The sequence below is a fragment of the Mus caroli genome, unplaced genomic scaffold, assembly GCF_978045245.1.
Source record: "Mus caroli unplaced genomic scaffold, Mus_caroli_1 scaffold_7, whole genome shotgun sequence".
NCBI lineage: Eukaryota > Metazoa > Chordata > Mammalia > Rodentia > Muridae > Mus > Mus caroli.
The window spans coordinates 119,230,636-119,253,130 of NW_028227262.1; the positions used below are offsets into that span (position 1 = coordinate 119,230,636).

Below are 22,495 nucleotides of genomic sequence, written 5' to 3' on the forward strand. Positions count from 1 at the left end.
ATTCCGGCCGGACCAAGATGGCGGCTACCAGTGAGGGGCAGCTGTTTGTTGCGGGTATTGAAAAGACTTGGGGTTCAGTCGTTCGTTCCCCTGAAGGGACACCCCAGAAAGTTCGGGAGCTGATAGATGAAGGAATTGTCCCGGAAGATGGAGGCACAGAACCGTGAGTCATCTAGGCTGTGAGCGCTGGAGTGGCTTGGGGAGCAACCGCTTGGAGCAGGGGGCGGGGGACGCAACGGGTCGCTTCCATCCGTGACTTGGTGGGCGAGGTAGAATTCTTCCTGAGCTCTGAAGGAGACTGGCCTTCTCTGTTGCTCGGCTTCGGTAGCTTCTGGATGTACCTAATGCCGTATCACCAGCGAAATTTTGTAATAAACCTTTTTTTGAGAGAGAGAGAGGACAGTCTTAAAGGTATAGAGCAAATTACACGGGATTGTAAATGAAGCAATCACACAGTAAATAGAAAGATAGTAAAATGAAGTTACGTGATAACATGTCGTTTCCCTCCTTCACTCCTTCCTTAATTAAATAGTTTATACTGGGCTGGGAATTAGGTAGCTTAGCGTGCACTCAGCTCAAGATTTGATCTCTAGCACTTTATTAAACTGGTAGTGGTATCATACAACATTTATTTATTTATTTATTTATTTATTTATTTATTTATTCATTCTCGGTTTTTCGAGACAGGATTTCTCTGTGTAGCCCTGGCTGTCCTGGAACTCACTCTGTAGCCCAGGCTGGCCTGGAACTCAGAAATCCACCTGCCTCTGCCTCCCAAGTGCTGAGATTTCAGGTATGCGCCACCATTGCCCGGCATCATACAATTGTTAAAGTGGTTTATAGCTGAGCATAGGGGTGCAGGCTCATAAGGCCAGTGCTTGAAAGTTTGAAGATAGGAGGTTGCTGTAAAGTTTGGATCAGTTTCTTTTATATTGTTCCAGGACGAGCCTAAGTTACAGAATGAGACCCTGTCTCTCAAAGCAAAACCAGGGGTATTCAAGATGACACAGTCGAAAAGATTGGTGGTGGTAGCGGTGTATGCCTAAAATCCCAGCACTCCGGAGGCAAGGGCAGGCAGATCCCTGAGTTCGAGGCCAGCCTGGTCTACAGAATGAATTCAGGACAGCCAAGGCTACACAGAGAAACCCTGTCTCTTTAACTTTAACAATAAGATAGCACCAATAATTGAGACTTGAAAGAAAATTATCCCAAGAAAACTCCTCAGAGATTTACAGATAAAATTCAAGAAAATGTGGTTCTTGAGGGGGAAGGGGGCATCACAAGATTCCTAAACCTAGATAGGCATTAAATGACATTTATTTCGAAGATCTCTGAGAAATATAGAGTGGCTTCGTTATCAAGGTTAAGAAAGCCCAAACCTGGGCTGGGTGTGGTGGCACAGGCCTTTAATTCCAGCACTCATCATACAGAGGCAGGGGGATCTCTGTGAGTTCCTAGGTCAGCCTGGTGTACAAAGTAGGTTTCAGAATAGGCACAAGAGCCAGGGCTGTTACACAGAGAAATCCTGTCTCAAACAACAACAACAACAAAAGAGAGAGAGAGAGAGAGAGAGAGAGAGAGAAAAGAACAGAACAGAACAAGAAAGTGCTGGAGAAGCCGGGTGTGGTGGCGCACACCTTTAGTCCCAGCACTCAGGAGGCAGAGGCAGGCGGATTTCTGAGTTTGAGGTCAGCCTGGTCTACAGAGTGAGTTCCAGGACAGCCAGGGCTACACAGAGAAACCCTGTCTCAAACAAACAAAAATGGAAAAAAAAATGGCTCAATGGATGTATTAGTCAGGGTTCTCTAGAGTCACAGAACTTATGGGTAGTCTCTATATAATAAAGGAATTTGTCCAAAATTGTTTTCACTGAAAATGAAAGAATGACTTGGCTGGCTTTGAATTTTGTTTCCTTTTTTTTTTTTTTTTTTTTTTTTTGGTTTTTCGAGACAGGGTTTCTCTGTGTAGCCCTGGCTGTCCTGGCACTCACTTTGTAGACCAGGCTGGCCTCGAACTCAGAAATCCGCCTGCCTCTGCCTCCCGAGTGCTGGGATTAAAGGCGTGCGCCACCACGCCCGGCTCCTTTTTTTTTTTTTTAAAGATTTATTTATTTATATGTATATAAGTACACTGTAGCTGTCTTCAGACACTCCAGAAGAGGGAGTCAGATCTCGTTACGGATGGTTGTGAGCCACCATGTGGTTGCTGGGATTTGAACTCTGGACCTTCGGAAGAGCAGTCCGGTGCTCTTACCCACTGAGCCATCTCTCCAGCCCTTGTTTTCTTTTAAACTGTATTTTTCTGATCTTTCTTCTTGAAATGGAAAGATACTGTCTTTGATTTGAATTTCTTTTTTAAAGATTTATTTCTTTATGTTATATATACAAATTTATACATATATGAGTACACTGTAGCTGTCTTCAGACACACCAGAAGAGGGCATCAGATCCCATTACAGATGATTGTGAGCCACCATGTGGTTGCTGGGAATTAAACTCAGGACCTCTGGAAGAGTAGTCAGTGCTCTTAGCTGCTGAGCCATCTCTCTAGCCTGTGACTTGAGTTTTCTACTTGAGGTAGTGAGAAACAAGGGTCCATGTACATAACAATATCTAAGCTATTCCTTCTCACATTCAGAGTTAAATTCATGGGCCAGCAGGATGGCTTACCAAGTAAAGGTGCTTGCCATGCAAGCCTGCTGACCTGAGTTCAAGCCCTGAACCCACATAAAGGTAGAAGAAAAGATCTGACTCCACAAAGTTCTTCTCTGATTTCTATACATGTGCCTGGGCACATTCGTTCACATAGATATTGCATATACACACATGTACACATGCATATTACCCACAGTAGTAATCTTGACACTTTAAGAGGCTGAGACAGGAGGATTGCTGTGAATTCCAGGCCAGTCTGGGTTATAAAGTGAGACTCTGTCTCAAAAAAGAAAAAGAATTATTTCTGTGAAGTGGTTTAAATTGTATTATTATTCAGTACTTAAACCCTTGAAGGCCTTATTTTGTGTTTATACTAAAGTTATGCAAACTATTGTTGGAGAACTGTGAATGAGCTAGGAGAGGCTGGCTAAAGTGTAAAGAGTTGTGACTCCCAGATTGAAGAATTTAGAGCCTATGACTGTGTATTATGAAGTCATTGGATATATTAAGCAGAGGAATGTCTTGACTGAAATGATTTTTAGAAACTGAAAATCTAGTTCAGGTTTGATATGTGATGTGTGGAATAGCTAAGCTCAGAAAATTTAAGAAGAATGGTACATCGATCACTAACAGTCCTACTTGGTTTCAGAAAGGACACAGCTGCCACATTCCAGTCAGTTGATGGATTGCCTCAAGCAGAGCAGCCTCCATTGGAATCCACAAGCAAAGAAGCCTTTTTTCACAGAGTGGAAACCTTCTCTATATCCTTTTCAGTTGTGTAAGTGGTTCCACCTGCTGCAGAATTGTTACTAGCGAGGCACTGTTACACTGTAGCACTATAGTGGAGTATAGGTACTGCTTACTCTGACTCTTTGTTTTATAAGTGTGGTGTTTTGCCTGTATGTTTGTGAACCGTGTGTGTGTGCAGTGCCCAAAGAGCCCAAAAGAGAACATCGGATCCTCTGGGACGAGTTACAGCCGGATGTTACCCACCATGTGAGTGCTAGCAGTTGAACTGGAAGAGTGATCAGAGCTCTAATTGTTGTCTCTTCAGCCCCTTGCTCTGATCTTTTAAACCAAAGAATTAATATTGGTAAGAACTTTTTTTCTGTTTTTTTTTTTTTTTTTTTCCTTGACACAGGGTTTCTCTGTGTAGCTCTGGCTGTCCTGGAACTCACTCTGTAGACCAGGCTGGCCTCAAACTCAGAAATCCACCTGCCTCTGCCTCCCAAGTGCTGGGATTAAAGGAGTGTGCCACCACTGTCAGGATCAAGAGCTTTTTTTTCTGAAAATTAGCACCATAATATATTATTCTACAAAGTATCAGTTGAGGGATGGATCAGATCTTTTGTTTGTTTGATTGTTTCTGGATTTGGGTTTGGGTTTGGTTTGTTTGGTTTTGGTTTTTCCAGATAGGGTTTCTCCATGTAGCCCTGGCTGTCCTGGAACTCACTCTGTAGACCAGGCTGGCCTTAAACTCACAGAGATCACCTGTCTCTACCTTCCAAGTGCTGGGATTAAAGGAGTGCATAGCCACTGCCTGGTCTGGTTTGTTTTGTTTTGAAACAGGGTCTGGAACTTTTCTTCCTTAGACCAGCTTCTTATTTGCAGTTCTCCTGCCTTGGTCCCAAGTGCTGGGATGATAGGTGGGAGCCACTGTGAGCAGCTGATCTTTTTACAGAAGGGAAAAAACCTAAATCCTGAGAGGAGGGGTAGCTTCTAAGGCTTGTGTGTGGTATGTTCACATGTATTCTCATCTTGGATCTTGAATGCCTGTGAAAATAGTATTTTTACTGACACACTGGTTTGGTTTGGTTTGGTTTGATGGAGGGCAGTGCTAGGAATTGAACCTACTGCCTCATGTATGCCAGGCTAACACTCTTCCACTGAGCTATATTCCCAGCCTTGTTACACTCATTTTATAGATGAGAGCAGATAGGTTACATGGTTTGCCTAAGACATCCTGCTAGTAAGTAGAGGAGCCAGGACAACTGATGTAATTGAAAGTGTGTGACAGTGCCCCCTGCCCCATGTGGCTTCTCTCATGTCCCTACCAGACAGGGTTTCTCTGTTTTAGCTCTGGCTGTCCTGGAAATCACTCTGTAGGCCAGGCTGTCTTAGAACTCAGAGATCCACCAGCTTCCACCTCCCTTGTGCTAGGGTTAAAGGTGTGTGCCATCACTGCCTGGCTTCTAGATCCCTTTTGTGTATTAGTCACTATTACATAACAAACTGCTCTAATATGAAGTGGCTTTAAACAACTATTATCACAAACTCTGTGGGTTATATATCCAGACACCGAGTAGGTTTGTTTTGTTTTGTTTTTGTTGTTGCTGGTGGTGGTTGTTTGTTTTATTTTTTAATTTATGCATTTGCTTGTTGTGTATGCCATTTGGGGTTGGGAGATGCCCAAGGGGGCCAGAGGAAGGTATCAGATCTAGGGCCAGAGTTACAAGCCTCCAGACATATGTTCTGGGATCCAAACTTGGGAACTCTAGAAAAGCAGCCACAGGTGTGTGTGTGTGTGTGTGTGTGTGTTTAGACAGGGTCTTAACTGTATAGCCCAAGTTGACATGAAATTCATGATATAGCCCTAGCTGGCTTTGAAATGATGATATTCCTGCCTTTGCCTCTCTGGTGTGAGGATTACAAGTGCCTTGCTGCCTTGGTTCCTTATTACATGGGCTCTTTCGGGACAGTTCACAACTTTGAAGTTGGCTCCTGTCACAATGAACAAGCAAAACAACAAGGTGAAAGCCAGGTTATTTTTGTTTTGTTTTGGTTTTGAGACAGGGTCTCACTATTGTAGCTCTGACTGTCCTGGAACTAATTCTGTAGACCAGGATGGCCCTAAACTCAGAGACCTGTCTGCCTCTGCTTCCCAAGAACTGGGATTCTTTTTAAACTTAACTTTTTACCATGTTTACTTATTTAGTATGTGTGCTTTGGTGTTTATTTGGAAGTCAGAGGACAGCTTGTGGGAGTTGGGAGTCTCTTCTCTCCTCCCATCACATGGGTCCAAGGGATAAGCAGATAATTAGGCTTAGCATCAGTCACTTTTACCCACTGAGCCATCCCACTGGCCCAGACTCATTTTTATAACCAAATCTCAGAAGGTAGCCCATCACTTTTTGCCATAATCTGATTATTAAATCGTTACCAGGCTGGCTCATATTCATGAGTGGATCACCTCAGGGCATAGAACCAGAAAGCAGGTACCATAGGAATTAACAGTTGCCTACTCTACTCTTGTAAAAGTCTTTAGCAAAGTACTTTGAAAGTACTAATTTGCCGGGCGGTGGTGGCGCACACCTTTAATCCCAGCACTTGGGAGGCAGAGGCAGGTGGGTTTCTGAGTTCGAGGCCAGCCTGGTCTACAGAGTGAGTTCCAGGACAGCCAGGGCTACACAGAGAAACCCTGTCTCGAAAAACCAAAAAAAAAAAAAAAGTAAGGGAATGTGGTAAGTTAGGAGAACACAGACAAATGTAGAAATATCTCAACCTTTTTTACTTTATGGTCCCTTGTTGCTTAGGTGCATCTGATCCAGGGCTCTCACCAGCCCTCTCAATCCCTAGTATTTCAGATTAAATACAAGCAGACAGCTTCAGTATTCTTCCACACAGGCAGTAAGAAGTTTTACGTTGTGTGTTGGGTTTTTTTTTTTTTTAAGATGTATTTATTTTATGTATGTGAGTACACTGTAGTTGTCTTCAGACACACCAGAAGAGGGCATTGGATCCCATTACAGATGGTTGTGATCCACCATGTCGTTTCTGGGAATTGAACTCAGGACCTCTGGAAGAGCAGTCAGTGCTCCTAACCACTGAGCCATCTCTTCAGCTAAAGATGAGTTCTCAATACAGAGAAATAGAGAAGTGTGGCTCTCAGTTTTTAAGAGTATTTGCTGCCAAAACGGGAAGAAAAAAACCAACCAAACAACAACAACAACAGGGAGGTGGTGCCACATGCCTTTAATCCTAGCTATTGAGAGGTAGAGGCCAGTGGATCTCTGAGTTTGAGGTCAGCCTAGTCTACAGAGCAAGTTCCAGGCCAGCCAGGGTTATACAGAGACCCTGTCTCAAATAAAATGCCAAAGAAAGAGTACTTGCTATTCAGACAACTCAGCTGCCTGTAACTCCAGCTACAGCTCTGTAGCCCAACTCCTCTGGCCTGGGAGGCACCAGCCCTCAAGTGTACATACTCTGTATTATGTAGACCTGAGTGCATTAGAACTCCTCATAGACCAGGCTGGCCTCAGACTCAGAGCTCTTCCTGCCTCTGCCTTCCAAGTGTTGGGATTAAAGGTGTACCCTGGCACACTCAACTTTAAACATTTTTAATTTTAAAAGATAGATTCTCACTATCTAGTGCAGGATAGTCCTGTCCTTGTGGGCCCAAATTGTCCATGTGTTAAACCTTTGTAGTAGCTAGAACAGTTGGCATGCTATAAAACATTTGAGTCTTCCTAGACAAAAAGTTCATAATTTTTCACCTCTGCATATTACTCACGACTACCATCGTGTAAAGTTTGTACTTTAAAAATGGCCATGAGACTGAAGAGATAGCTCAGTAGTAAAGAGCCCCAAGCCCTCTTCCAGAGGATGGGCGTTTGAAGCCCAGCACCTACGTGGTAGTTTACAAACATCTTTAACACCGGTTATAATGCATACAGTGCTTTCATCTGGCTTCTGGGCACTGCATGCACATAGTGTACAAACATACATGCGGCCAAAACACGTGTAATGTAAATCTCTAAAAGTATATTAAAAATAAACAATGATCGTTATTAGCTGGATTAATGGCTCACATCTTTAGTCTAGAAGGATTTTCACGAGTTTGAGGCCTGCCTGGGCTACAGATTGAGCTCTACTCCAAAAACAACACTGCGAGGCTAGGGAGAAGACTCTGGATGAAAAAGTTGCAGCATGAACATGAAGACCAGGACCCACATAAAAGCTGGTGGAAGTGGCAGTGCCCCTGTAATCCCAGGAAGCAGAGACGGGGTCCCTGGGGCTAGCTGGCCAGCCAGCATGAATGCTTATGCACCATAGTTATCATGTGCGTGCTTGGTGTCCACCGATGTCAGAAGAGGTTACAAGAGCCCCTGGAGCTGGAGTTACAGATGGGTTTTGAGCTACCGTGTGGGTATTGGGAACTGAACCTTAGTCCTTTGCAAGAGCATCAAGTGCACTTAACCTCTGAGCTGTCTGTCCAGCCCCCACCAGGCAAACTGCTCAAATGGCAGACTCTAGGTTCACAGAGACACTTGTGCCTCAGTGTATAAAGTGGGCAACAGTTGAGGAAGATACTCGATGTCCACCTCAGGCTTCCACATGTATGTGTGCCCCCATACATGCAAGCATGTACACATGTGCATGTCTATAGTACATACACAGAAAAACTAAAAGACTGCCATTTTCTTTACTGTCTGCTTTTAATGAGTGCATGCCTATGTTAAGAATGTGTTCATGTTTTAATTGTGTTTGGTTTTCATATACATGGTTTTCCTTAACCGGAGTACTCTTTGAAGTGGGCAGGGAAGCCCCCTGAGCTGTCTCCACTTATCTGCGCTAAATATGGTTGGGTCACAGTTGAATGTGACATGCTCAAGTGCTCCAGCTGCCAGGCTTTCCTCTGTGCCAGCCTGCAGCCCACGTTTGACTTTGGCAGGTGTAAGTAGAAAATCCAGCTTACATTTCTCTCCACATTCGAAGGTACACTGGAGCTGGTGACAGAGCCAGTGGTAGAGCACGTGCCTACTATGTGCAGGGGGCTGGCCTGGCCGTCTGTCTCAGCAATAATGTGCTGTGGACGTGTGACACCCCTGTGGCCTCGGTTGCTCTCTGCACTGGACCTGACTCTGTGTGTTCTAGATCGACTTGGAAATCCCTGCCTTCCAAGTTGCACGGCATACCTTCTTTGCAGTAGCAAGGATCTGGTTTAGAGATAGGGTTTCTCTGAGTGCTAGGATTAAAGGTGCATGCCACCACACCTGGCCTATCTTTATACTTTTTTATAGTATCCTAATTATTTAAATGTATGTGTGGTTAGGTTTGGTCTCTAAAAGAGACTTGGCTTTTTTTTTTTTTTTTAAGATTTATTTATTATTATATGAGTACACTGTAGCTGTCTTCAGACACACCAGAAGAGGGCATCGGATCTCATTACAGATGGTTGTGAGCCACCATGCAGTTGCTGGGATTTGAACTTAGGACCTTCAGAAGAGCAGTCAGTGCTCTTAACCACTGAGCTATCTCTCCAGCCCCGACTTTTTTTATTTTATTTGGGTCTGCATAGTGTATAATAACTACTACCTTGTGTGCTTTCAGATAAGGAGCGATGTGCTGAGCTCAAGAAATCCTTGTGCAGTGCCCATGAGAAGTTCTGTTTTTGGCCAGACAGCCCCTCTCCAGGTACACATTCTAAGGATTTCCATTTGCCATCTCTCCTGGGTCATCACGTTTCTAATAGTGCCCATTTTCTTGTATACACAAATCTTTGAAGTTGCTTTTTTCTTTTTGTGTTTTTCAAGACTTGCAGTTACTAACTTTTCCAGGTGTATTTGTCCCACCATCTCTTGAGTGAGTGAGTGAGAGAGGCAAGGGGAGAAAGTGTGTGTGTGTGTACTTGAACACATATTGAGAGGACTAACTTAGAGAAGGCTTTTCTTTCCTTTCTACCACATGGGGCCCAGGGATTGAACCCAAGATCAATTTGGTAGTCTATATCTTTTCTCAATGAACCCTCTCACGGGCCCTCAGCTGGAATTTTTAAGCATTCTCTTGTTATGCTGGCACATCTCTGCTGAGTAAACAGATTTAACAGCAGAGCCGCCCTCTGGTGGGGAGTCTCTCCGAGTCCAGGTACAACCTTCTTCAGACCCAAGGTATCCTAACAGTGCTAGTTCTGCCTGTATGCTGTGACTATAGTAAGTGCAGTCGAGGTGTATTGTTTTGTTTTTAGTAGGATGGCCCAAGCTGGCTCCAAGGTTACTGTGGCAAGTAGTGTTCCATGGCCAGCAAAACCTATCAGAAGGCACTAGATTTCTCTCTAAAGTGACTGTGAAACAGGGATTTTCCACCTCTGGCCTGCTTTCCTTTCCTGTATAATATAGCACAGCTCAGTCCTGTGTGGATTTGAGGTTATCTCTGGCCACTCACCTAGGCTCTTTTAAGGATGTGCTACACCAGAGAGTTGTTGGTGGTTCCCAGCGCTTGTTATTATATGCTCTGCCTTCTAGATCCATTCACAAGACTCTCCTTGAAGATCTTCTAATTCCTATCTAGACTATCTTTGATTGTGACTCTTTTTCAACTGCCTTATCAGCTTTTCTCCTTGATATTATAAGAGGGGTGCCCGGCACTCACCAGTGCCTTAATAGTGTCATGTGTTGGTTTTGCTTTTAATATTCAGGTAACTTTTATGTGGAAAAAGGAATACCTATACTTATTTATATTTCAAGGCTTAATTTACTATACACTCCCAATAAATATAATTTGTTAAGTCTAGGCAGGCCTTAAGCTCTCCATGCAACTGAGGGTGGCCTTGAACTCCTAATCTTCCTATCCATTCTGAGTACTGCTGGCATGGGCCACCATGAACTGGCCGATTATTACAGTTTTGATCATAATTTTTCTAATATTTATTACTAATAAATTAAATCCCTTTAAATATTTTAAGTGACAGTTACAAATTTACTAGGGCTGAATATTTTGTAGATATATACAGGTTCAATACATAAATAAATTAATTATAAAGCCTATTTAAACTTACTGTAAAACTTGTTGGTGCCCTGCTTTTTAATTAACCAGATTAGTAGGACCTTTTCTTTCTTCATCTTTTTTATGTAATGTCGTACTTCCTAAATGTATCTCCCAGCACTTGTGGGTACCAGAGGATTGCTGTTATAGGCATGAGGCCAGTCTGAGCTACAGTATGAAGATCTGTTTCAAATACGGCCTTACAAATGTCTTTCTGTGTTTCGTTTTGAAGAATAACTTATTGAATTCCCTACAGGGGAAGAGTGACTGAAATGCTTACTACTTGGTTTTGGATTTTGAAAGAGTCTCCACACGTAGTTCTGGCAGGTTGGCCTAGTGCTTACTGTGGAGATGAGGCGGTCTCGAACTTGAACACAGTGCACATCTCTCTGCTGGCTCTACCATTCTTAGTGTTGGTGGTGGTGTTGTTTGGTTTTTGGGTTTTTTTATTTTTTGAAAGTCTCATATAACTCAGACTATCTCTGAACTTGAGCTAGTCCTCCAGCCTCAATCTACGGAGCACTCAGATTACAAGTGTACACCTCTCTGCCCAGCTTGTATTCTTATTCTTTTCTTTTTAATTTTTTAATTGATTATTTATAAGATTTTATGGTATATGGATGTTTTGCCTGCATGCATACTTGTTTACCATGTATGTGCCTAGTGTCCAAAGAGGCCAAAAGAGGGCATTGGATCCTCTGGAACTGGAGTTACAGACAGGTATGAGCCACCATGTAAGGTCTGGTCCCCTGCAAGCTCCAGCCCCAGGCCTGTCTTTTTACATGGGAACCAGAAATCCAAGTTCAGGCTTCACACTGGCACAGCGGGTGCTTCACTACCTGAGCCATCTTCCCAGCCTACAACCTTTTATGATAGTGTTTTTGAGATCATAATATAATTGTAACATTGCTGCTTTCCTGTTCCTCCCTCCCACCCTTCCCATGTCCCCTCCTTGCTCTCTCTCAAATTCATGGCCTCTTTTTCCCTAATTGTTGGTACATACATGCATATATGTATTCCTGAATATATAATGCAGCCTGCTCAGTGTGTGTCATGTTACTTTTATGTCTATGCTTTCAGAGCTGACCATTTGCTATTGTATATATAGCCAATTACTGTGCTCTTCCCTGGGAAAGACTAGGTTTTCCTGTTCTCAGCATTCCTTAGTGGCCTGGAATTAATTCTTTGTGTAAGGTTGAGGCTTCCTGGTCTTTCCCCTTCTTTGTTAGCATGTCTGTTGGAGATGTCCTTGTTCAGATCTTGTTTAGGCAGCCATGTTGGTGAGACTTGATGGGTGTATCTTCTCTGAGGTTCCTAGGAGACAGAATCCCACAGCAAATTTCTGTTCTTCAGTCTTTTGCAGTCTCTCCTCCCATCCCTGAGCCTTAGGAATAGTGTTGTAGATGTATCAGTTGGCAGTGGGTTCTACAACGCTGCATCTTGGTAGCGTGGAGTTTTCTGTCTGTGTGTAGCAGAGGGTTTCCTTGAGGAAGGTAAGCACCACACTTGGCTGTGGATGTGAGGACAAGCAGTGAGAATATAGTTGGGTGTTGTGCTAGTTTTGTAAGTCCCCTCCAGGATTCATGAATTCACTGGCCCTGGGTATTTGGCTAGCTTTCTAGTAGCAGGCATGATTTCCTTCTTGTTGAGCAGGCCTTGAATACATTTAGTGGGCTGTTGGTGGTCCGCAAGGCTGTGTGCTGCTGCTGTTCTGCTCTTAGGATTATGGTCCATGCAGCCATTGCTGTGGTTCACAGGCGTCACAGCTGAGTAGAACTGGTCGGCTGCTTCCTTCCTTTGGAAGCTTGTGTGGCACATTCAAGGGGGAGGCATTTAAGTCAGATGTAGCTTGTATCTCTGGGTCCCGGGTCTGAGGTACATGGTGTCTTCAGCAATAGGAATTTACCTTCTACTTCAACAACTCAGTCAACTTTCTACAACTTGAAAATTGCTATAAAATACTGTTTCTTTAGAATTTCTGTCTGGTGAATCAATTGTTGTATTTGTTTTAAATCTTTCTCTGACTTTAACTGTTTCAAACACACACAGAAGCATAAAGAATAGTTCATAATTAAATGCTGTTCACCTGTCAACAACTTCAATAACTACCAATTTTTAGCCCATCTTTTTTTCCCCTAGTAAGGCTGGGAATGGAAACCAGGTCTTTGCCTGTGAGGGGAGAGCTACACTCTTCTCCACCCTCCCCTAAGACAGGGTTTCCCTGGGATTGCACTCTTCACCCTACTTCTAGACAGTCTTGTTTCTGTGGGGCTCATAAACCTCAGCTCTGCGTTGTTTAGAAGCCACACCCCCACTTGTTTCCCTTCCCAGAAGGGATCAGTTGCCAAGAGCTTCTTGGTTAGGAGTGGAACTTGGTATCTACTTACTTCTTAGATCTGGGTTTTGTCTGGTTTGACCCTGTTCGGGTCTCTGTGAGTTCATATGTAAGACAATGTTTTCTTAATACCTTCAACTGTCCATTGTACATATCTCTACTTGCTCTATTCTGTTCTGTATTTCTTCCTCCCATCTGACTGCCAGTTTATTTTTCCCACAGATAGATTTGGGATGTTGCCATTGGGTGAGCCTGCTGTTCTCATCAGTGAATTCCTGGACCGGTTTCAAAGCCTTTGTCATTTGGACCTCCAACTTCCTTCTCTGAGGCCAGAGGACTTGAAAACTATGGTGAGTGTTTCTTGGCTAGCTTGCAGTGGCGTCCAGTCCACCAGCTTTTGTACATATTCCTTCACTTGACTGACAGAGGATGAGAGCATTATCAAGAGAATTACTGCTCTCTCTTTTGACTTGAGTTTCTTCCAGAATGGCAGTAGTGGAGGGTGGGAGTAGATGATTTCCATTTAAACAATTAGGGGTCTTTAAATAAGCTTTTTGAGTCAGGGTCTCACTGTGTGTAGTTCTGGCTAATCTAGAACCTATTATGTGAATCAGGTTGCCCTAGAATTCAGAGATTCACCTTCCTCTACCTACGGAGTGTTGGGATTAAAGGCCTGTGCCCCCACATTTTGCCCTACAAATTCAATTTTATTTCGATTTGTTACTCAAACTGCTCACTGTATATCATTTCCCAAGCTGTGACAGAACAAGAAATTCTCCTTTGATGAATAGAAATGCAGTTGTGCTCTATTTACTGTCATCTTACCAGTCTTTTGTGAAATTGTGCTGCATTGTAGGCACTGAAAGCTGATCATTTGCTTCTGAGTTGGCACTGTTCCGGCTTCTAAGACAAGCAGTTCCCCTCTTTGTTCTTATGTCAGCCTGACCTTCACCAAGGCAGCCCCCTCCCCCCTCAGGATTCCTAGTGCCTTATTAGCCACAGGTCAGAAAAGAATGCTGTCAAGTTTGTTCTGCCAAAAGTAAATTCAGTGTTAGGCCAAGACATAAATAGTCTTTTTATTGTTTGGGTTTGAAGTCAAGATGTGGGAGTCACAAGTTTCAGATCAAATCTACAATTGGCAAATTAAGAGCCATCTAATACTTAGAAGGCAGTCCGCAATTTAGGAAGCTTGTGTGATACCTTAGTCCTGCTCTAGAACATGTCTTTCTCGTGAAGTTGCTGCCTCCGAGTTTTGGTGTTGACTTTTGACCTCGGTCCCTTTGCAGTGCTTGACAGAAGACACGGTCAGTGCCCTGCTGCACCTGCTGGAGGATGAGCTTGACTTCCACACTGACAGGAAATCTACAAGCAAGTTAGGCTCCGACATCCAAGTCCAAGCCACTGCTTGTGTTCTCTCTCTGTGTGGCTGGGCATGTAGGTTAGTGAGTGTTACCAGGGACATGAACCGTGATACGGTCACTGTCTCTATTTACCAACCACCTGTGTCCTATGAGAAGACAAAAAGAGAAACTGGAGTAGGGGAAGGATAGAGAAGTGGGTAAGAATCAGCAGCAAACAAAAGCTACAGGCACAGACAGCTACAGTGTACTTATATATGATAAATAAATAAAATCTTAAAAAAAAAAAAAAAAAAGAGCTACAGGCACTCGCTGTGCTCACAGCCACGTTTTCCCTCGTGCAGCTCCTCCCAGCTGGGAACTTACGTTCCCATAAACAGTGCAGCGCTTTCTAAAAGCAGAGGGAAAATAATGTCCTGGTTTTAGAAAGGAAGAAAACTAAGCTTAATTGATAAAATCCCCCAGAGGAGACATCAGCTGGTGGCCCGGCCCCATGTTGGCATTTCCATTCCTCCTTGGCTTGGTGTTGACTTTCTAAGGAAGAAGCCTGTCAGAGCCAGTCTTGACTGACTTTAAAGGTCTGCTTTTTCCTTTTCTGTGTGTGGTGGGGGTGGGCATACCCATGCAGATGCTGTGGCGTGAGTGGGAGGTCGGGGCACTGGAGGAGTCAGTCCTTCCCTCCCACCATGAGGGTTCTGGGGACTACACTCAGGCAGTCAGTCAGGCTAAGAGCAAGCAGCTTTACCGCTGAGCCAGCTTCCTAGCCTTTGGTTTACTTTATTTTAAAAAGAAGAAAGATTTATCTATATATGTTTGTCTGTGTCTGAGTGTATGACACATGTGCAGGTGCCTTCAAAGACTAAAAGAGGGCTTCAGCATTGTAGGTGACTGGGAGCCTCCCAATGAGAGTGCTCAAATCCAAACTTCAATGACCATGACCTTTGCCTCTCCAGGCCTTCCCCCTGCACACACACCACTTACTTTAAAAAGGCTTTCGTATTGCTGGATTGTGGGGGAGGGTGTGCCGTGCCCATGATCACAGCACTTGAGGGGGTTTATCGTAAGTTTGAGGCCACCCTGGGCTACAGAGTGAAACCCTATCTCAGACAAACAAAATAAGGAAATGAATGTGCTTTCTTTGGTAAATTGAGAAAAAGGTTTTAAGAGGATCAGGAGCTTATAAAACATACTTCACAATGTCCGTGCGAGCAAGAACATACCGGGACCCTTGGACCTCTTTGAGAAAGTACTGTGGGAATCAGCGAAGATCAGGTCCTCAGATGAAGGCTGACAGTTCATGGTTCTAGCCCTCTGGCAGAGACTGCCTGCGGAGATAATGCAGAAATCATTACATGTAGTCACATGGAAATGTCACCTTTGGAAACACCCAGTTTTCTTTCCATTCCTTCCTAGTTCCTCGGAACCTACTCAGCTCTCCCTGATAACATGTTACCAGTGTATGAGGAAGGTCGGTCTCTGGGGCTTTCAGCAGATTGAATCATCCATGACAGATCTGGAGACTTCCTTTGGCCTGACCAGCTCCCCGATTCCAGGTGTGGAGGGCCGGCCTGAACACTTCCCTCTGGTGCCTGAATCTCCTAGGCGGATGATGACCCGAAGCCAGGATGCTACAGTTTCTCCAGGCTCTGAGCAGGTATTCGCTTCTCAAGGTGCCAGTGTAATAGCAGGTTGGCAATTGGTGGTAGGCTTTACTTCAAACCCTGTCAGGAAGACTATCCTATCACGTTTCCCTTCACAGATGGAGAACTAAATTTGTTATGGAAGCTAAGTATAGAACTACAATATTTGAAGATCTTAGTTATGTTGGCAGTTAAGATTCTAAATTTATATAACAAATTTCAAAATACTGTGTTTCACATGCTAGGAATACTCTGGCTAAAACTGTAACATCATTCGTATACTTCATTGCTTTTCTTTTCCTTCAGTCTGAAAAAAGTCCTGGTCCTATTGTTTCCCGAACCCGGAGTTGGGAGTCTTCCAGTCCTGTTGACCGGCCTGAGCTAGAGGCAGCCAGTCCTACCACCAGGAGCCGCCCAGTGACCCGAAGCATGGGAACGGGAGATTCTGCTGGCGTGGAAGTCCCCTCGAGCCCTCTCCGGAGAGCCAAGCGAGCTCGCCTCTGCTCTTCCAGCAGCTCCGTAAGTCTCCCTTTGTAAGGAGCCATGACGACACAAATAGCATAGGTGCCTTTCTTTATGTGTATCAGGAAGAAGCAGGCACAAGCCCTCCTGGGATCCTGGCCAAAAGTAGACTTAGTGAGTTCAAAGATGAGCACAGTTCATTACCTGTATGCCATCCCAACACTTGAGAGTGGAGTCAGGATCACAAGTGGCCAGCCTGTATTACTTCTGAGTTTAAGACCAGATTGTGTGACATGGGATCTTGTCTCAAACAAAAAACAGGCTGGTGACCTACCTCAATGGGTGAGGGGGCTGCACATACATGTGCAAGCACACACACCATAAACAATGTTTAGAAGGAGGGGGAGAGATGGTTGGCTGATCCAAAGGAAAAGGCTTGGAGTGGAGTCTAGAGAGGTCATAAATACTTAGACAAGCAAAACAGCAACACAGTAGGGCCACAGGTGTGATGAAGGAGACTTTCTGGATTCTCCCCCTCCCTCTCCCTCCCTCCCTCCCTCTCTCTATACCAAGTCTCATAGAGCTCAGGCTGTCCTGGAGCTCGCTGTATAACCCAGGCTGATCTGGGATTTTACACTAGTCCTTTCAGTCTTGTTGCTGGGATTATAAACTTGACCCACCACATCTGGTGGGTAGTTTGTTTTTCTTCGTTCTTAATATTTGAGACCAGGTGCCTGTGTAGACCAGGCTGGCCTCAAACTCAGAGATCTGCCTTCCTCTGTTTCCTGAATGCTGGGATTTAAAGGCCTGCAGCACCACACCCCACTGGTTTAGATTTAGTTGATGTTGTTTCAGGTTTTTTAGATTAACGTGCAAGGTTATGGCACTTGCATTCTTTGTTTTGCTGGTCGGCCTTCTCCCTCTCCTAGGGCATCCTCTTGCCCTCCTCTACAGCCCCCACCTTCTCCTGCCTTTGCCTCCTATGTGCCGAGATTAAAGGCATGCCCTACCACTGCCAGGTTTGATGTTTGTTTTCTTAATGGTAGCTGTTCTGACTGGAATGAGATGGAATATCAAGGTAGTTCTCTGATTTGCATTTCCCTGCTGGTAAGGATGTTGAACATTTTAAAAAAATATTTTGTATTAGTCAGGGTTCTCTAGAGTCACAGAACTTATGGGTAGTCTTTATATAGTAAAGGAATTTATTGATGACCTGCAGTCCAATTCCCAACAATGGTTCAGTAGTAGCTGTGAATGGAAGTCCAAGAATCTAGCAGTTACTCAGTCCCACAGGGCAAGCAGGTGAAGGAGCGAGAGAGAGACTCCCTTCTTCCAATATCCTTATATGGTCTCCAGCAGAAGGTGTAGCCCACATTAAAGGTGTGTTCCACTTCACCTTTAATCCCAGATGACCTTGAACTCCTGAGATCTCCATACCAAGATCCAAGTGAGAAACTTCTATCTCCCAGCCTCCAGATTAGGGTCACTGGTTGAGCCTTCCAATTCTGGATTGTAGTTCATTCCAAATATAGTCAAGTTAACAACCAGGAATAGCCACTACATATTTGTTGGCTCTTTTTTTGAGAACTCTCTGGCCCATTTTTTTGTTTGTTTGTTTGTTTTTGTTTTTTGAGACAGGGTTTCTCAGTATAGCCCTGGCTGTCCTGGAACTCACTCTGTAGACCAGGCTGGACTCAGAAATCCACCTGCCTCTGCCTCCCGAGTGCTGGGATTAAAGGCATTCACCACCACGCCCGGCTTCTGGCCCATTTATTGTTTGCAAGCTTTGGTTTAGGCTTTGGGGTTTCTTTTTTGCAGTTTTATACATTCTAGGTATATGTTCTGTGTGCAGTCCAGTGCATACTCTCCCGCTCTCAGGCTGTGTTCGCTCTGCTCATACTGTGAGAAGCTTCTGATACAGGGCAGTGTTGGTCCTCACGGTTGGTGTTTCCTGTGCTGTCCTGGTGCTTTTCAGAACATTCAAATAGGTAGTGTGGTCGGTCACAGCTCCAATCCCAGCACTTCGAGGCTGTGGAGGATGACAGATTCAAGGCCATCCCGGGCTGCACACAGACCCTGATTCTATCTCATCAAAAGGGGGCGGGGTTAGAGGGGACAGGAAAATGAGTGGACAGTGTAAGAGTCACTTGGGAGGCTGAGGCAGGAAGGTGACCAGTCTTGGCTACATAGCATGATTTCTACATCAAACAACAACAATAAGATAATAAAGAAGAGCGAGCTCCAAGTGTGGGCAGCTGTGTGATTCTGCGCTTGAGTAGCTGCAGTGCCTCTCACCAGACCTAGCATCTATCCTTCAATAACCCCGCTTCTCTTCTTCTTCCCTCAGGACACCTCTCCCCGAAGCTTCTTTGATCCCACCTCTCAGCATAGAGATTGGTGCCCATGGGTGAATATCACACTCGTCAAAGAAACCAAGGAGAATGGGAAAACAGAAGTGGATGCCTCTACCTCAGCAGAGCCAGGCTGGAAGGCAGTGTTGACCATCCTGTTGGCGCACAAGCGTTCTAACCAGCCAGCTGAGACAGACTCCATGGTGAGATAGCCGTTGCCCAGCGTGTGTGTGTGGCAACGCTTATTGCCTGTGGGATGAGCAGCCGAGGCTGGCCCTATAGTTAGTACCTGCCTGCTTTCAGCTCTCCTAAGTCAAGTCTGACTTCAGGAGTCAAGCACAGAAGTGCTTCAGTCTTTCTGATCTGCTCAGCACATGGCATTCTGTGACATCCTGGTGAATCCTTTGTTCCTCCAGCTGAAGTGACCCCGAGTAGGGAAGGGATACAGCAACAGAAATAGGCGAGTGGGCAGCTGCCCTGCCCTGTGCTCTCTGTCAGTCTCGGTCACTTGCATTTGGAACCTGGCCGGTTAACTTAGCTGTTGGGAGCTCTGTCCCCTGATACCAAACCGTGCCTTTATTTCTCAAGTCTTCATGTTTCTTCACTCTTCCACAGCCTGGGCACATGCTCTGACCAACCTTAGCTATCACACTCAGGACTGCCACCATTATAGGAAATGCAAAGCCATCAGAGCCATCTGAGAAAACAAGAATGGAAGCGGGAGGGTAGGCAAAGGAATGCAGAGGGCTGGCTTTGTGTTTCTTCCCAGGCTCGGCTTGCCTCATAGCCTGGCATAAATGGAGCTGTACCTCACCCCTAATGCTTTTCACAGACAAAAGCAGATGATTCTTTCCTGTCAGGCTTCCCAGATCCATGGTCACAGGATTTCCACCAGAGGGAGCTAAAATTATACCAGAAGCCCAACAAAGATACCCTTAGTACCCTTAATAAATAAGTAGAGGGAAGGTTTCCAAAGTAAGTCTTTCTTTCTTTCCTTCTTTCTTTTGTTCGTTCATTCATTTATTTAAAAATATGTAGGCTAGGGGCTAGCTTAGTGGCTCAGTAAGGGAACTTGCTGCTAAACCCAGAACCCAAGCCAAGAAGGAGAAAACTGACTCGAGAAAGTTTTCCTCCACATGCCTGCATTGGTATTCGTGCACATATACATGCACACGCTACATAAACAAAGCCATAAATGCACTGATACATAAATGTTTAATGTGTAGGTAGATCCAGCAGTACACACTTGTGCCAGCACTCAGTAGGCTTAGCAAAAGGATCACAAACCAAAGGCCAGCCTGGCCGATATAGGAGACCCAGTCTCCAAAACAGCAGCAAAACGGGGATTTGGGATATAATGAGGTATATAAAGACAAGTAGTTGACCCACCATGCAAACTGGAGATACTAAATCTGCCTCTGTCCACAAATTTAGGAAGTAATGTTTTGGCTAGATTGTTTGCATGTTTGTTTGTTTTTAATAAGATGCTTCTCTGTTGCCAGCTGTTGTAGCACACTCCTAACACTCTAGGAGCTAAGGCAGGCAGACTCTGTGAGTCGGGTCAGTGTGGTCTACATAGTGATTTCCAGGACAGTCAGGGCTGAATGTGTGCTCTGAGAACACCTAGGGTGCTAAGAATGGAATCCAGTATCTCTGCAAGAGCAACAGGTGATCTTAGCCAGCTCTGTAGCCAGTGTGTCTTGTTTTGTTTTGTTTTAAAGGTTTATTTTAAGTATACTTAGGGCTCTCTCTGTGTGTGTGTGTGTGTGTGTGTGTGTGTGTGTGTGTGCCCGTGCGTGTGTGCGTTTATTTTCTCATGCACACACCCATGTGTGCCTGTGTGCACATGCACATGAATGAGTGCGTGTACACATGAATGCTGGAGCTAGGGTTATAGATAGTTGTAAGCAACCTGATGAGTGTGCTGCAAACCAAACTTGGGTCCTCTGTAAGAACAGTTAAATGCTCTTAACTATAAGTCATCTCTCCAGCCCCTGTTTTGCTTTTAAAAAGAAGAAGAAAGGTATTAAGGGGGCAGAGGAGGGTAAAGGTTCTTCCCACCAAGCCTGACGACCAGAGTTTGATCCCGCTGCACACAGGACAGAAGGAGAGAACCAGCTCCTGCAAGTTGTCTTTTGACTTTCCCACATAGCATGGCATGTACATGCCTACATATACAGTAAATAAATAAATGTAATTTTAAATAGTGGTGCATACCTTTAATCTTAATGATTGAGAGGCCAAGACAGTGTATTTTTGTGAGTTTGAGGCCAGCCTGGTCTACATAGTGAATTCCAGGACAGCCAGAGCTACACAGAGAAAATCTGTTTTGGATGGATGGATGGATGGATAGATGGATGGATGGATGATAGATGAGACCCTGTTTCAGGTAGATAGATGGATAGATAGATGGATGCATGCATGCACGCATGCATACATAGACAGACTGGATAAGGAAATAGTGAAAATGGTATGTTTCATAAATTGAAAGTAAAACTATCTTGCTAAATATCCTTAGTGTCACTGAGACGTTGCCAGATGGAGCATCTATCCATCCTTGGTGTTGCTCAGAGGCAGGTAAAACCAAGTATTGGAGTGACTGAGAACTTTTATCTCTAGTGAATTGCTGTATCTTCCTGTAACCACTCCTCAGACTCTCAGAACGTTTCCTAAGTATAATTAGGTAGCAGTGAGGGCCTCTCTAGTTTTAGTCCCTCACTAAAACATGAAGCTCGGAGAGGGGTCACATTTTGCTTTATTTCTCAAACTTTGATGATGCAGTTACCCCAGCTGGGGACCACATATATCACTGTATGTGGGAAATAACTAGGTCCAATTAGTGCTGTTGCTGCACTCAGGGTGGGTCAGGAGTGCCCTTGTCACAAACAAAGGTGAGGACAGGACAGATGCAGATATGCTGAGGGACAATATGAGCGAGGCTTTGGAAATTGGCAGTGTTGGCAGTGGTCTGACAATAGAACACAGGCTTCTTGATTTTGTTTGACTTAAGCTGTGCATTATGTATGTAGCATAACATAAAATGAGTTTTAATTCTTTTTATTGTTTGTTTGTTTGTTTGTTTGTCGAGATAGGGTTTCTCTGTGTAGCCCTGGCTGTCCTGGAACTCACTCTGTAGACCAGGCTGGCCTCGATCTCAGAGGCCTGCCTCTGCCTCCCAAGTGCTGGGATTAAAGTCGTGTGCCACCACTGCCCAGCGAGTTTTAATTCTAATAATAAGCTTTTCTACCTACAGAGTCTCTCTGAAAAATCAAGGAAAGTGTTCCGAATATTCCGACAGTGGGAGTCTTCATCCTCATCGTGAGGATGCTCCGGACAGAACTGAGGGGACGTTGATAAACACGTCTGAGTTCCTTTGGTCAGCTGCTGCTGCTGTTCTTCATTCTGGTTTCACTGCACATGCAAAGACCTGCATGTGATGATGAAGAGAAGACCCGATGGCTCTGTGTGGGATGTGGACAGGGTAAGACACAGCAGGCCCAATTCCGTCAGGGGACTGCAGGGTTAGAACACCCATTCAGCGGCTTTGGTTCGGCACAGTGTTCTGAGCATGTAGCTCAGGAATGTGACAGTATTTCTTAATAAAGTGTTTGCTAAGATTCCTGCTGCTAGAGAATTGTTTTCTCCCTCCCTGGTTCCCCAAGTTTTCATAAAATTTAGCTGTGGTTTGTCATTGGACCTTAGAAAGAAGCAGTATAGCTATTGCATAGTCATCCCCAAGAGAACATTCTTGCAATAGTAATATTCTATCCATACTTTGCCTCAGTTGATAGCATTAAGAAATATGACTTCTTTAGTATAGATTATGTCTAGCAAAACTAATCCCTGAATATCACTTAACTAGTCTATATTCAAAATTTATAATGAAGGGGCTGGAGGTGTGGCTTGATGGTAAAAAGTGTTTGTCGTGAGCAGG

The 22,495-nt window shown here is 44.5% G+C and overlaps 1 protein-coding gene across 1 annotated transcript; it reads left to right on the forward strand.

Moving 5' to 3' along the window:
• The first annotated feature begins 4 nt into the window (after positions 1 to 4).
• Zc3hc1 (zinc finger C3HC-type containing 1) lies at positions 5 to 22,178 on the forward strand. The gene is made up of 10 exons (XM_021164814.2): positions 5 to 163; positions 3,304 to 3,415; positions 8,177 to 8,327; positions 8,985 to 9,068; positions 12,973 to 13,100; positions 14,037 to 14,188; positions 15,522 to 15,762; positions 16,055 to 16,267; positions 18,558 to 18,764; positions 21,815 to 22,178. Exons 1-10 carry the CDS (start codon positions 18 to 20, stop codon positions 21,881 to 21,883), a joined length of 1,503 nt encoding a protein of 500 aa, XP_021020473.1. The 5' UTR covers positions 5 to 17; the 3' UTR covers positions 21,884 to 22,178.
• Positions 22,179 to 22,495: the final 317 nt, after the last annotated feature.

Bases quoted from the DNA above. Each gene is read 5' to 3' on its own strand.
- Zc3hc1 (XM_021164814.2), top strand. From the start codon at position 18: ATGGCGGCTACCAGTGAGGGGCAGCTGTTTGTTGCGGGTATTGAAAAG. The intron at 3,416-8,176 runs ATATCCTTTTCA...TAACCGGAGTAC, and splicing joins ACAGAGTGGAAACCTTCTCT to TCTTTGAAGTGGGCAGGGAA. The intron at 14,189-15,521 runs GTTAGTGAGTGT...ATTCCTTCCTAG, and splicing joins CTGTGTGGCTGGGCATGTAG to TTCCTCGGAACCTACTCAGC.